Source organism: Podarcis raffonei, chromosome 8 (assembly GCF_027172205.1).
Source record: "Podarcis raffonei isolate rPodRaf1 chromosome 8, rPodRaf1.pri, whole genome shotgun sequence".
NCBI lineage: Eukaryota > Metazoa > Chordata > Lepidosauria > Squamata > Lacertidae > Podarcis > Podarcis raffonei.
In genome coordinates this window covers 50,517,557-50,531,079 of record NC_070609.1, presented here as the reverse complement: position 1 = coordinate 50,531,079, position 13,523 = coordinate 50,517,557, and the positions used below count along the sequence as shown (strand labels likewise).

The 13,523-nt window shown below is 41.8% G+C and overlaps 2 protein-coding genes across 5 annotated transcripts in view; one reads left to right on the top strand and one right to left on the bottom strand.

Moving 5' to 3' along the window:
- Positions 1-1,995: 1,995 nt before the first annotated feature.
- Positions 1,996-6,381, bottom strand: TRAPPC2L (trafficking protein particle complex subunit 2L). 2 transcript variants are annotated; one of them, XM_053399995.1, is made up of 5 exons: positions 6,280-6,381; positions 4,222-4,394; positions 3,104-3,191; positions 2,914-2,993; positions 1,996-2,165 (listed from the first exon to the last, which is right to left on the bottom strand). In XM_053399995.1, the coding sequence occupies exons 1-5, from the start codon at positions 6,334-6,336 to the stop codon at positions 2,120-2,122; spliced, it is 444 nt and encodes a 147-aa protein (XP_053255970.1). In that variant the 5' UTR covers positions 6,337-6,381; the 3' UTR covers positions 1,996-2,119. The 2 variants fall into 2 exon arrangements, with proteins under 2 accessions (XP_053255970.1, XP_053255969.1); XM_053399994.1 differs by having other exon boundaries at positions 6,253-6,365.
- A 266-nt stretch (positions 6,382-6,647) lies between these two features.
- GALNS (galactosamine (N-acetyl)-6-sulfatase) overlaps positions 6,648-13,523 on the top strand; it is a 57,589-nt gene continuing 50,713 nt past the window's right edge. The window contains exon 1 of one of the 3 annotated variants that reach the window (XM_053399981.1): positions 6,648-6,942. In XM_053399981.1, coding sequence (XP_053255956.1) covers positions 6,838-6,942 — 105 coding nt within the window. In that variant the 5' untranslated portion in view covers positions 6,648-6,837. Of the gene's footprint in view, positions 6,943-7,090; positions 7,161-13,523 lie in introns of those variants that run through there. The other 2 variants (XM_053399985.1, XM_053399982.1) reach the window with 2 other exon arrangements.

Below are 13,523 nucleotides of genomic sequence, written 5' to 3'. Positions count from 1 at the left end.
GCTCTCATCAGCCTTAGGTGTCTTTGTGTAATACTTTGCACCTTTGCACCCCATTCAGCCTGGTTGTGTAGAACCACTTTCTGTTACGTGGGCTTGTGATGAAGGTGTAACTCAAAATGGTGGGCCAGTTTTGTACACCTTTGCTACCTGCTTGAGCTTAAACTGATGGGTCTAATCTGAGCATTTTTAAATTCCATTCTCTTCCCAGCTTGGGAGGAGCTGTGGAGGCCAAATGAAGGAAATTGTGTCGATTTTGGTGGGCTGGGAAGAGAACCACCAGGGGGTAGTGGTGGAGGCAGCAGGGTGTCTTTATTCCTGTCTGCCTTGCATGTCTTGCATTTCTTTCCTATCATATCCTCCTTTTAAAACTAATTTAAGAAAAGCTTATTTGAAGTTAACCTATTGCCTATTTAAATGAGTTTTTTACTATTGCACTCACCTACTATTTATCTCTGTTTAGACTGTTTTCATTCCAGCCCAAAAGAATCCCAATGAAATGATAGATACTAAAAGCAGCTTTCTGCAACCCTGAAACAATAGGACTTGCCAGATCAAAACATTAATAATGATAAAAAAACTCAAACCTTGAAAGTTGTTCATATGGGCGAAACTTATCACCTTGTTTTCTGAATTGCACTGTTATCCGGAATGGACAGTCTAGCTCACATCTTAACTAAATTTATATTTCACATTTAGTGTTTTTACAGTAGCCAGCAAATTCTAAAAGAAACATCTGCTAAATTCCATAATTCATTCTAGTAATCTTTTCCTCAAGCACTGCAATTCCAAGAAGTGTGGTACCTGGGGGTGGCTGCAGGTCACCTTTACAGGGTGAAAAACATGACCTTTTGATTTTGGCAAGTGAAAAGATGCAACTTCAAGTCCTAAAGGGATAAGAAAAACAATAAATCCCCTGGGAAGTTCTCTTGTGTAAGAGAACTGCAGAGGAGAAATGTTCCTGGGGATTGTATCCTTAAGGAGTAATAAATGGGCAGAAGTTGAAATAAGCAGAGTGAAAAGGGGTTTTTTTGTATTAAATTTGTATGTGAATAGAGATGCCATTTGTGGTAATGTTTGTAAGTTAATATTTTTTAATAAAATAAAAGATCCAACTGATTAAACTAAACCCACAACAAAAGCATTGGCTGTGGATTTCTCTCTGGGCTAATCTACCTCCTTTAAGAGGTCATGTTGCATGAACATAAAAAAACCATGAAATGCAGTTATTTCTGGACTATGCCACTTTGGACAGCAAATTGGTGACTGGGTTTTTAATATCTCTCCTGTTACCTTTTTCAGGGTTTTTTTGAAGCCCTCCATGAACACAGAAGGTCAGAGATTACTAACCTAGCTGTTTCCCTGACACGCTAACCTACTGCACTAAAGGGATTTTTAAAGGGGCATTTAAATATGCAGCTCCACCTGCAAACTGAAGTAGTACAATCCAGTAAAGGGACCTAGCAGAAGAGCAGGTATTTTGCAGGCAGAAGATCCCAGATTCAGTCTTTGTGTGACAAGCACCTGTAATCTGATGTGGACTCTGAATAGACAAAATACTGATTTTAGTTCTGATCCACTCTCATGGTTTAATCTCCCATTTTTAATCGTCCCTCTGAGCTGCCCTAGCTAGTTCTTTTGTAAGGAAGTAGAACCAAGCTCAAGTAAATAGGCCACTTTGGGGGACACCTTGTTGGGGTTGATCTACTGCATCCAACAAGAGGCAGTGAGGACCACCAACAAGGATGATTTTAAAAGAGGATTATAGACATCATGGATGATAAGGCTATCAATGGCTATGTTCTCCGTCCATTGTCAGAGGCAGAATGCTGGAGTAGATGGGTCACTGGTCAGATACAGCAAGCTTATTCTTACGCTCTTATCCAAGTTATTTCTCTTACCTGGGAGACATCTTACTATCAAGAGGGGGCTTTTCAACTTTTTCACGGTATGGCTACAACCATCCCCTTCCATATACCTTGGTGAACAAGCACAGACTAACTTAGTTAATGAGTTTATTATACAATGTGGGATTTTGGAAGGCAGAATATACACAACAAACAATTCTGTACAGTGGGGCAAGTTGTCTCAGGTAAATCAGCTGGAAGAAGAGGCAGAAGCTTCAACAAACTTGCACCATCATGGACGTCACCATGTTGTCAAAGGCCCTTGGAAAAGCAGGGACAGGTAGTGTTAAAAGAAGCAGGAGAAAGGTTCATCAAAGACAGACCAGCTAACTAAGATAATGGAGCAATAAAAAGGCAGCTTTTCACTTATATGGCTGCGTTTGCCAGCGGTACATCTATCACTGTTGCCTTTAAATCAGGTTCCTCAATGTTGCAAGCAGATTTGAAAGCACATATATCCAAGAGAGCATTTAACGAAGCAGGTTGCTTCACCTGTCTCATTCCATCCTACAGGCATACTCATATTTTCTTATGTACACATGGAAACTCAATATCCCTGACCACTGGACATGTTGGCAAGGAATGATGGGAGTTGTAGTCCAACAACACCTGGGGATTCAAGGTTGAGAAAGGCTGTTCTAAAAAACAGTAAACAACCAACCAGGCAAAATGCCTCAGGTGGAAGTTCCATAATTTGGGTACAATCCACGAGAAGCCCACTCTTTAGTAGCTACCTGCTGTACCTCCAGAAAGTGGGGAACACCCAGTGAGGGAGCTCCTAAGATCTTAATTGACAGGAAGGTTTATGGCATGTTTCCATGATTTTGGAAGGGGAAACAAGAGGTGAATACTATTGCAGGGCAGATGTGGGAGAGGCTCAGGATAATATTGCTAAATGCCACTAGAATAGTTCAGCGGATTCTGGAAAGACAAAGCTTCCAACAGCCCTTTAAGACCAACAAAACTAGTTAAGTTCCAAAGAGACAGGTACTCTCACCAGCCTGCTCACCTTGATTGGATCTGGTCCCCGGGATTATAAAAGGGGTTGCACATGACATCTGTGAAGGAATTATGCAGCTTCCTGAACATCTGAAAAGGGAAGAACCACTTCAGTGACCAGAATGTAGGGACCAATTAGTCTTGAGTAAGCAGAAGGAAGTTCTACTTTGACTGGCTCCCTGCAGCTGCCCTGTACTTACACTGCGGATTTCGTTGTCCCTGAGTGCCGTGTTGGAAGAATCCACCACCATCACAAACTTCACCTTGGAATTGGTCACGTAGCCATATCTGCTTCAGCAGTCAAGGTCTATTTTTAAGAATATACAAAGCCACCTCACACATAGGCCATTAGTCCATCATCTCTCAGTACTGTCTATACCAAGGGTGGTTAATCTGAGGCCCTCCTGAAAATCCCAGCTCACATCAGCACTGGCAAGAATAACCAGTGGTTGAGGACTATGGGAGTTATAGTTAAGCAACATTTGTGGTGGGGCGGGGAGGGACGACAATTTAGCTACCACTGGTCTACACTGACTGGCAGCAGCTTTCCAGGGTACCAAACAAGAATCTCTCAGCCTTTTCTGGAGAGGCCAAATAAGTCTGTGCTCCATCACTGAGCCCTTAACAAATAAACACAAAACAACTGGGTTATGCTAAACACTCCCTAAGCAAGGAGCAGCTTGCCCACATGTAACTGGGTTCAGACTGAATACATAGCAGCTCTCTGCACTGTCACTCATTCTGGAAGCCCAACCCACACCCTATTTTAACCAATCGACTTTAGATTTCAGTTCCAGGGGCTCTTGAGGTATCACATTCCAGATTTGTCCTTCAACTGGATGAACAAGTTGCTCAGTAGCGGCTGTTGACTGCACAGTGTTAAGGCCACAGAGCAGTTGCATGCAGCCTTAACCACTGTAACTTCTAAACTACATAGGAAGCTGCCTATGCTGAGTCAGCCATTGGTCCATCAAGCTCAGCACTGACTGGCAGCTCTCTAATTTTCCCAGCCCTACCTGGAAATGCCAGGGATTGAACCTGGGACCTTCTACATACAAAGTTAGTGCCTTACTACTGAGCTATGACTTTACTCTATATATCAAAGCACACAAAACTAGTTTAAAACTAACAACAACAAATCCAACTAAATTCCAGTGCTGCAGCCCAGCTGTGATCAGAACTTTACCCTCCTTTGGAATAACAAAGCAAGACTGCAAGAAGGGAACCTGAGAAACAATCACATAACTGCAGAGCTGGAAGGGATCTTGAATGTGATCTAGGCCAACTCCTCATTCAACCCAAAAGGCATCTACGATACACTTTGTAGTCTTCAGTTGGGTAGAGCAACCCCAGGTAGAGCTCTCTCTGGTCCACAAGAGCTTTTCCCATAGCAGAGATTTTCTCATCCACAACATCAAGAGACGTGTGGACTGTGTAGTGGAACTTCAGTTCATTTTCTGTTGGAATGCTCTTGATGTACAGAGGGTAGTTCTAGAATGAAAAAACAAACAAACCACCAAGTTACTGAGCTATGAAGTGATCCAACTGATCTATGCAGTTCTAACTCCCTCTCCCACAACAGGATTCTAAGTAGTACCTTTTCATACCGATTTTAACACAGAATCCAAATCAGACACCTATCTCAATCAAGCCAGGTGCAAGCCCCCAACAACTGGTTCACAGCTGGAAGAACTCAAATCCCCAAGCAAAGGTCACATTTTTAAGTACATGTTTATTAAAATATATTCTGCCTTTCTTTGACTCAAGGCCGTTTACAGGCAAGACACAATAAAACAATATTCATATCTGAATTTTTATGCAACCCACATTAATATTTCCAGTTAGGGTTGCAGAAAAAGCAAGGTAAAGCAGCTTTAAACCCCCAGACTCCAACATCCCGATGGAAGGATTGTGGATATTTTCACCCCCTCCCATTGCGAGAATCTCCTGATGTTTTCAGAAAGGAGGGGGTGGAAACTGCTCTTCGCTTTTTCTGCTCCTGCCTGACTCTGTGGGGAGTCTGAGTGTTATCTATGTAGAGATTAGATGGCTGAGTGAGAACTGTAACACTCATGCAAGCCAGTAGCTCTTTAGTTTTTAGTTTGCAGTAGCTATTAGAAAATAAAGAAGAGTTATGCTTCACAGCTTTCTTCCGTGTTGTTCATACTCTGCTGAGTTTGGTGCTCACAATGGATAGTTGTGGGTCCAGTGCACTTAGACCTGCTTTCCAGGAGTGGAAGGTCTCTGGAAGTGCTCTAGCTCGCCTAGCCTAGTCAGGGCAGAACCAGTCTTTGAGCCCAGTTGTCGGCATCAGCTCAAAGGCGTACTGACAAGGATGTGCCCAAAAAGTTTGACAGTTTTCCACATACAGTTCATATATGAATTAGGTGCTTTGCTTCCTCCCCTGATCCCCCTCCCTGATTATACTTGGGAAAGGAGAAGAAAACCTGACGAAAACCAACTCTTTATCACGGTTGTCACTGCAACCCATTCACTTGTCCTTCAACCTTTAATGCACAACCTGCACCACTGCCCAGAGAGAGAGAGAGAGAGAGAGCAAATTTAACAGAGGCTGCTGCAGCCATTGCTCCTTTCTTGCTTATTGAATGCAACCAAATGGGAAGTGACAAGAAGGGAGAAGCTGGGGGCTCCAGGGATCAGCAGTAGTCCCCGCCCCACAGTTGGGGTGTCAGCCTCAGAAGGTGCCCAAGATAGCAGCCCTGCTTTAAGAACATAGCATAAGAGTCTGACAGGCTCAGTCTGGTCCATCTACCAGTGTTTCTCAACCTTGGGTCCCCAGATGTTGTTGGACTACAACTCCCATCATCCCTGAGCTCTGGCCTTGCTAGCTAGGGATGATGGGAGTTGTAGTTCAACATCTGGAAACCCAAGGTTGAGAAAGGCTGATTCTAGTCCAACATCCGGTTATCAAAGTGGCAAACCAGATGCCCCAATGGGAAGCCCCACAAGCAAGACGTAATGCAAGAGCAACTCTCCCATCCTGCTGTTTCCAGCAACTGGTACTCAAAGACAACCTGCCTCTGACAGTGAAGAAAGAGCATAGCCATTAATAGCTTTCCCTGCTCCATGAATTTGTCCGACCCTTTTTCAAAGCCATCCAAGTTGGTGGCCATTACTACATCTTGTGGCAGAGAGTTCCATAGATTAACTAGCTACGTACCCTTTGCGGGGGGTAGAATAGCAGAAGAGAGGATTTACCCTCATTCCCTGCTTAACGGCTTCCCAGGAATGTCTGAAGGCAATTCTTGTGTTCCCCCACCCTTCCCCTTCCTCTCTCCCTCCCCCACCCGCCGCCCCGTCCCTCAATTGCCCCTGCCCGGTCTCCCACCTCCTTGGCGATCACAGCAATACAAACCGCCATCTTGGGTACTGGTGGGTTCGCTTCGTCCCTCCCTCTTTCACGTAACAGCATCTTTGCCCTTACAGTATTTACATCCACGTGATCGGAGAACCAATGAGCCCAGCGGACCACGGCTCCGCCTCCGCGGCTCTGCGCACGTGACTCTCCTCAGGCGCGAGTGAATCGGCCCAGACTCCTATTCCTACATAGAGACTGCAGGCGAGGGTTACCAGGCAGTCTCCTCCCACTTCCAGCTTTTTTTGAACAGCATATCCGCTGCCGCCATATGCGGGGCCAGGAGCAATTATTTCACCTATATTTACAAAACTCCCATATTGTGGGTGGGTTACTACATATAATTAAAACCATACCATATGCCAAAAGTGTGGCGTGGGCTCTTTCCTTCTTTCTAAAGTGCTCCCTCTTGAGTCCCGCCCATGTCTTTAACTCAGCGCGTTCAATTGAGAACCGGTAGTGACTTTCTAGTTACCCTGAGTGTTTCCACGTGCCCCTTGGGCCGTTCCCTCTTCCCCAACTTTTTTTCGGACTTGCGGTGGGCTTGGAGTGGTTGCCATGGAGACGAGACTGCTTCTGCTGCTGGGCCTGTGCGGCCTGGGCAGGGCCGCCAACACCACTCTACCACGACCCCCTAACTTGGTCTTGCTGTTGATGGACGATGTGAGCCTGGGAAGGGGAGGTGGCAGGGGAAGGAGGGATGGTCCTTGCAAGTGGGGTGGGGGGCTTCCTCCTCTCGTGAGGAAAAGGGGTCAGGAGGAGAGAGGGAGCCTTGGTCAGGGGCGGAAAGGGCCACCTCTCTGGGGAGCGCTGGGTGGGTCTGCTTCCTGGAGGAAGTGGGGTGCTGAGAGTAGCATTGCTTCCATTGTGGAGCCCATTTGGTAGGTGTGAAACATTTGAGAGGGTGTATATGTGGGGGTGGGGGTGTCTGTCATTTACACATACACTGGTACAGTTTTTGTGTGTGTGTGTACTGTATTAAACAATGTGCATATATATGTATGTGTGTGTAATGTATGAATTTAAATTAGACAGTGTGGTGCAGTGGTTAGAGAGTCAAGACCAGGAGCAGGGAGACCAAGCTTCAAATCCCCCCTCAGGCATAAAACTTTCCGGGTGACGTTTGGCCTGTAAGCCTGAGCTACCTCTGCCTGTAAGCCTAAACTACCCCACAGCGTTGTTGTGAGGATAAAACGGGGAGATGGGGGAGAACCACTTATGCCCCCTTGAGCTCCTTGGAGGAGAGGAGGGATAGAAATCAATTAAATAAATAAGTGTGATATGTATTAGAAAATGGCTCCAGTAAATTAACCGAAGCCTAGTTCTAGGATTATACCATCCATATACATGAATATACATGAATGGTAACACACATATATACAGGCACCACCACATCAATGAATGTTGGTCAAAAGACAATTCCCTGCCCCAGGAGGCTTCCATTCTGAATTTTGATAGAGAGGAAGAGTTACCATGAAGCTCTGATATCCTAGTGTCTGAAGAGCTGACCTTTGGCACTGAGGCATTTAAGGTAATATCAGTTGCTTTCAAAACACTGTGGTGCTTTATCTTTGGGGGTCAATTTGCACATTATTACATGTTTTAAAATTATGTTTATATTACTTTTCCTCCAAGGAGCTCAAAGTGGCATACATACTTCTCTCACTCATTTTATCCTCACAACAACTCTGTGCGAGGTAAGTTAGGCTGAAAGTTACAATGAGGGCTCATCCAGACTTCCCTTTTTGCTGCGTTTTTAGGCACGGGCCCATGCTTTAAAGCACTGTGTCCGAACACTTTTTTTTTGTCCTGGCACTTTCCTCATGAAAACACATTCTTTGCCACTGAATTGGAGCAAACGGCAATCTCTGGAAAGCCCAAATTGTCATTTGTTTTTTTTTAAAAAAAATATTTTTATTAAACAATTTTTATAATCACACAAACAATACATAACAACAACAAATACATAAACAAACAATAACAAAAACAAAACAAAAGAAAAAACAAGTACCATTTCATATCCTAATTTCTTAAACCTTTCTTCCTCGACTTCCTCATGCCTCCCTTTTCTGTATTCCAAATTCTAATCAATTACTCAGCAAATCTTCCCTTATTTTACTTTAAATTTAAGCTAATCTTCCTTATTCTCCTTGTCTTAACCATTACTAATAGTAACCATTTACTTTCCAGTCCAACATCATTCTAACTTTCATTAATTTTGTAATATTTCTTTAGATAGTCCTTAAACTTTTTCCATTCTTCTTCCGCCGCTTCTCTTCCCTGGTTTCGGATTCTGCTCGTCATTTCTGCCAGGCCCATGTAGTCCATCACCTTCATCTGCCATTCTTCCAGTGTGGGTAGATCCTGCGTCTTCCAGTACTTTGCAATAAGTATTCTAGCTGCTGTTGTAGCGTACATAAAGAAAGTTATATCCGTCTTTAACACCCCTTGGCCGACAATGCCCAAGAGAAATGCCTCTGGTTTCTTAGTGAAGGTGTATTTAAATACCTTTTTAAGTTCATTATAGATCATTTCCCAGAATGCCTTAATCTTCGGGCACGTCCACCAAAGGTGAAAAAATGTACCTTCCTTTTCTTTACATTTCCAACATTTATTATCAGGCAAATGGTAAATCTTTGCAAGCTTGACTGGGGTTATGTACCACCTATAAATCATTTTCATAATATTTTCTCTTAAGGCATTACATGCCGTAAATTTCATCCCGGTAGTCCACAACTTTTCCCAGTCAGCAAACAAAATATTATGACCAATGTCCTGAGCCCATTTAATCATAGTTGACTTAACCGTTTCATCTTGTGTATTCCATTCCAGCAGCAAATTATACATTTTTGACAAATTCTTAGTACTGGATTCTAACAGTTCAGTCTCTAATTTTGATTTTTCCACCTGGAAGCCAATTTTACTGTCCAGTTTAAACACTTCATTTATTTGGTGATAGTGCAACCAATCTCTCACCTTCTCTTTTAATTTCTCAAAACTCTGCAATCTCAGTTTGTCCCCTTCCTTTTCTAAAATTTCCCAATATCTTGGCCACTTCGACTCCATATTTAACTTTTTAACTGCCTTAGCTTCCATTGGCGACAGCCACCTTGGGGTTTTGTTTTCCAGCAAATCTTTATATCTGACCCAGACATTTAATAGTGCTTTTCTGACAATATGGTTTTTAAAACTTTTATGTGCTTTAACCTTGTCATACCACAAATCTGCATGCCACCCAAAAATATTGTTAAAACCTTCCAGATCCAAAATGTCTGTGTTTTCAAGAAGCAGCCAATCTTTAAGCCAGCAGAAAGCTGCCGCTTCATAGTACAGTTTAAAGTCTGGCAGGGCAAACCCCCCTCTTTCCTTTGAATCCGTTAATATCTTAAATTTTATTCTGGGCTTCTTGCCCTGCCAGACAAATTTAGATATATCTTTCTGCCACTTCTTGAAACAATCCATTTTGTCCATTATTTGTAATGCTTGAAACAAGAACAACATTCTTGGCAATACATTCATTTTTATAACTGCAATTCGACCTAACAAGGAAAGCTTCAAATTTGACCAAATCTCCAAATCTTTTTTCACTTCTGTCCAGGTTTTTTCATAATTGTCTTTAAATAGGTTCACATTCTTAGCTGTCATATTTATACCCAGGTATTTCACTTTTTTAACCACGGTCAACCCCGTCTCATTCTGAAACCTTTCTTTTTCAATCTGTGTTAAATTTTTCTCCAATACCTTAGTCTTTAACTTATTCAATTTAAATCCTGCCATTTGACCAAACTCTTGAATTATTTCCAAAACTCTTTTCGTACTAGCTTCTGGCTCTTGTAATGTAAGTACTAGGTCATCTGCGAATGCTCTCAATTTGTATTGTTTAGCTCCGACCTGAATCCCTTTAACCAGCTGGTCCCTCCTAATCATATTAAGCAAAACCTCCAGGACCGATATAAAAAGTAGTGGGGAGATAGGACACCCCTGACGTGTCCCTTTTTCAATCTTGAACTCTTCTGTAACCACATTATTTACAATTAATTTTGCTTTCTGTTCAGAGTATATTGCACCTATACCATTTTCAAACCCTTGGCCTACCCCCATCCCCCGGAGGTTCTTCATCATGAAACTCCAAGATATATTGTCAAAAGCTTTCTCAGCGTCCACAAATATCAAAACAGCCTTGGTATTTATATTCACTTCCAGCTTCTCCAAAATGTCAATTATATTCCTTACATTGTCCGACAAATGCCTTTTCGGGAGAAAGCCCGCTTGGTCCCCATGAATCTCCTCCATCAAAACTCTTTTCAATCTCTTTGCTAAAATATCAGCAAAGATTTTGTAATCCACATTTAGTAACGAGATGGGTCGGTAGTTCTTAAGTTGGGTCTTTTCAGTCTCTGTCTTTGGTATAAGTGTAATATAAGCCTCCCTCCACGTATCGGGTGCCTTCCTCCCCTCCATGATCTCGTTACAGACTTCCTTCAAAGGTTGTATCAACTCTTCCTTTAAAACCTTGTAGTATTTGGAAGTCAGTCCATCAGGTCCAGGTGATTTGCCCAACGTCATGCTTTGAATGGCATCTTCTATTTCCTGTGCTGATATCTCCTGGTTCAAAATTGTCTTACTTTCCTGCGGAATCTTTTTCAGCCCATTTTTCTCGAGGAATTGTTGTATATCCATTTCTTTCTGTGGCCCTTGTGTATACAGTTGTCTAAAGTAGCTCTGAAAACAGTTCCTAATTTCCACTGGGTTACATATGTTCTTTCCTTCCACTTCTAAGTTTGTTACCGTGTTGAGTTTTTGTCTCTTCTTTATTTGCCAAGCCAATAACTTGCCACATTTATCTGCAGATTCAAAAGTCTTTTGTCTCATTTGTTTAATTTTCCATTCTATTTCTTGATTCATCAGTTCCATATATTGTGTTTGATACATTTTAATTTCTCTTAGAATCTCTTGCGATTTTGGCTTCAGTCTTAGTTTCCTTTCCCCTTCTTTTATCTTTTCCAAGATTTTCTCTTTCCTCTCATTTTGCTTTCTTTTCTTTAATGAATTTTGTTGTATCAAAAACCCTCTCATCACGGCTTTACTTGCGTCCCATACTATTCTTTTTTCTACTTTAGTCCTTAAGTTGATTTCAAAATAATCTTTCAAATAATCTCCTCATCTCTAAATAAGGTGTCATTCATTCTCCATCTAAAGGAACCAGTTGTTGTTTGCTTCATCACCATCTTAACTGCGTTATGGTCGGAGAAGGTTTTTGGGCAGATTTCCACTTTCTTTATGTTCGACGCCATACTGCTAGTCACCCAAATTTGGTCAATCCGTGTCCATGTCATTTTGGCTTCAGAAAAGAAGGTTCCCTCTCTTTCTAATGGGTGTTTTGTTCTCCAAATGTCAATCAAGTCCATATTGTCAGTCATTTCAAAAAAAGTTTTTGGTAGTCTTCCGTCTTTTGTGACTACCTGTCTTTGTGCTTTGTCCATATTTGTTGAAACTACTCCATTCATGTCACCCATCATGATTAAATTGTAATCCATATAGTCCATCAAAGTCTCATGCAACTTCTTAAAGAATTCTGCTTTCCCTTCATTTGGTGCATATATTCCCACTATCAAAAATTTTTCTCCTTGGAATTGAATTTCAATTGCCAAATATCTTCCTTGGTCATCTTTAAAGATTTGTTTCGGTTGCAAATTTTCCTTTGCATAAATCACCACTCCTCTCTTTTTTACTCTGTCTGAAGATATAAATTCTTGTCCCAATCTCTTATTTATTAATAATTTTCTATGTGCTCTTGTCACATGAGTCTCTTGTAAACAAATCAAGTCCAATTGGTCTTTCTTTAGAGCATGAAATATATTTTTTCTTTTTCTAGGATTATTTAAACCGTTACAATTCCAGGTTAGAAGTTGCAAAGCCATGATGGGGTTATTTGCTTCCTCCTACAGCTCCCAGTTGTTGTTCGTCTTTTGTCGGTGGTTCTGTGTCCGTATCTAGTGGTCCCTTGCTTGAAGGGTGTCCTTGTCCTGGAAACGTCTCTTTCTGTAGGTCTTCTTCGTGTTCTCTCAAGAACTTGTCTTTATCACTCACTGTCTTTATTCTTCTTTTCTTCCCCTTGTATTTAAAAGACAAGCCTTGGGGAAACTCCCACCTGAATAGTATGTAGTTCCTTTTCAGCAGTGTCACCAAGTCCTTGTACGGACCTCTTGCATCCAAAATACTTTTGGGAATGTCTTTAAAAATCTCAATGTGAAAATCTTCAATTCGAAGGGTTGTTTGGTAGTGCAGGTTCAGTATTTTGTCTCTCTCCTCCTTTGATCTTAAAGTTATCAAGCAATCTCTGGGTCTGTTCTTCCTCTGCCTTATTCCCAGCCTAAATGCACTCTCTATCTTAAATTCTTTCTTATTCAGCTCCTGCTTCCAAAAGTCAGAAAATTCTTTTGTCAAGTAATCCACCAAGTTATCTCCTTCCTTTTCCGGCACAAGTCTGATCCTTAAATTTTTCTCCTTGCGTTGCATATCCTGCATAGAGAGTGCCAGCTCATATTCATCTAGTTTCCTGTACACCGGTGGAAATTTTTCCTCGGCAGCAGTTGCAGTTTCCTTAGCTTCCTCAGCTATCTTTCGTGTTGTGGATGAATCTTCCAGTAATTTCCCAATTGCTTCTGCATTAGAGTTCACTTTGTTCCCGAGGTCAGTTATACTTTTAGTATTTAAATCAATTTTCCCAGAGATTTCTTCAATTTTCTTATTTGTTTCAGCACCTTGCTTCTTTAGTTCCTCCAAAGAGTCATTTATTTTCCCCAATGCCTTTGCAAATGCTTCTTCTGAAGACATTATTTTCACTTTTGCCTTTGTGACAGCTGCAGTTCCGGAAGCCCCTGATACAGAGGCCCTTCTTTGCATAGAAAGATCGACTTTGTATTGTCTACCAGATCTCAAAGTTGTTTCTTGTGAGTCCTCTTTCTGTTTACCATCTGCCATAACAAAGTCTTTCACTCAAGGTCATTCCCACACTCTTAAGCTGTCAGAAAAAAAATTCTCAGGTTTTAAACTCCACTTGTTGCTGAAACTATTCACAAGTCCTCTAGAGGGCGTAAAGTCAGTTCTTTAACTTCAAATTGTTCCCACACCTTCCAAAAACAAAAGCCCTCCTAGTCCCTTTCTTTGTAAAAGATCCAAATCAATAGTATCCTGCAGATAACTTACTGTGCAACAAAATAAGATGTTTCAAGTTGAGAGTA

What these genes read in the sequence shown, in the direction of transcription:
- TRAPPC2L (XM_053399994.1), bottom strand. Translation starts at nt 6,336, where the DNA reads ATGCTGTTACGTGAAAGAGGGAGGGACGAAGCGAACCCACCAGTACCC. An exon ending in CCAACTGAAGACTACAAAGT is followed by an intron (nt 3,192 to 4,221) that starts GTATCGTAGATG and finishes CTGCTGAAGCAG; the next exon opens with ATATGGCTACGTGACCAATT. An exon ending in GGGGACCAGATCCAATCAAG is followed by an intron (nt 2,166 to 2,913) that starts GTGAGCAGGCTG and finishes TGCTTTTCCAAG; the next exon opens with GGCCTTTGACAACATGGTGA.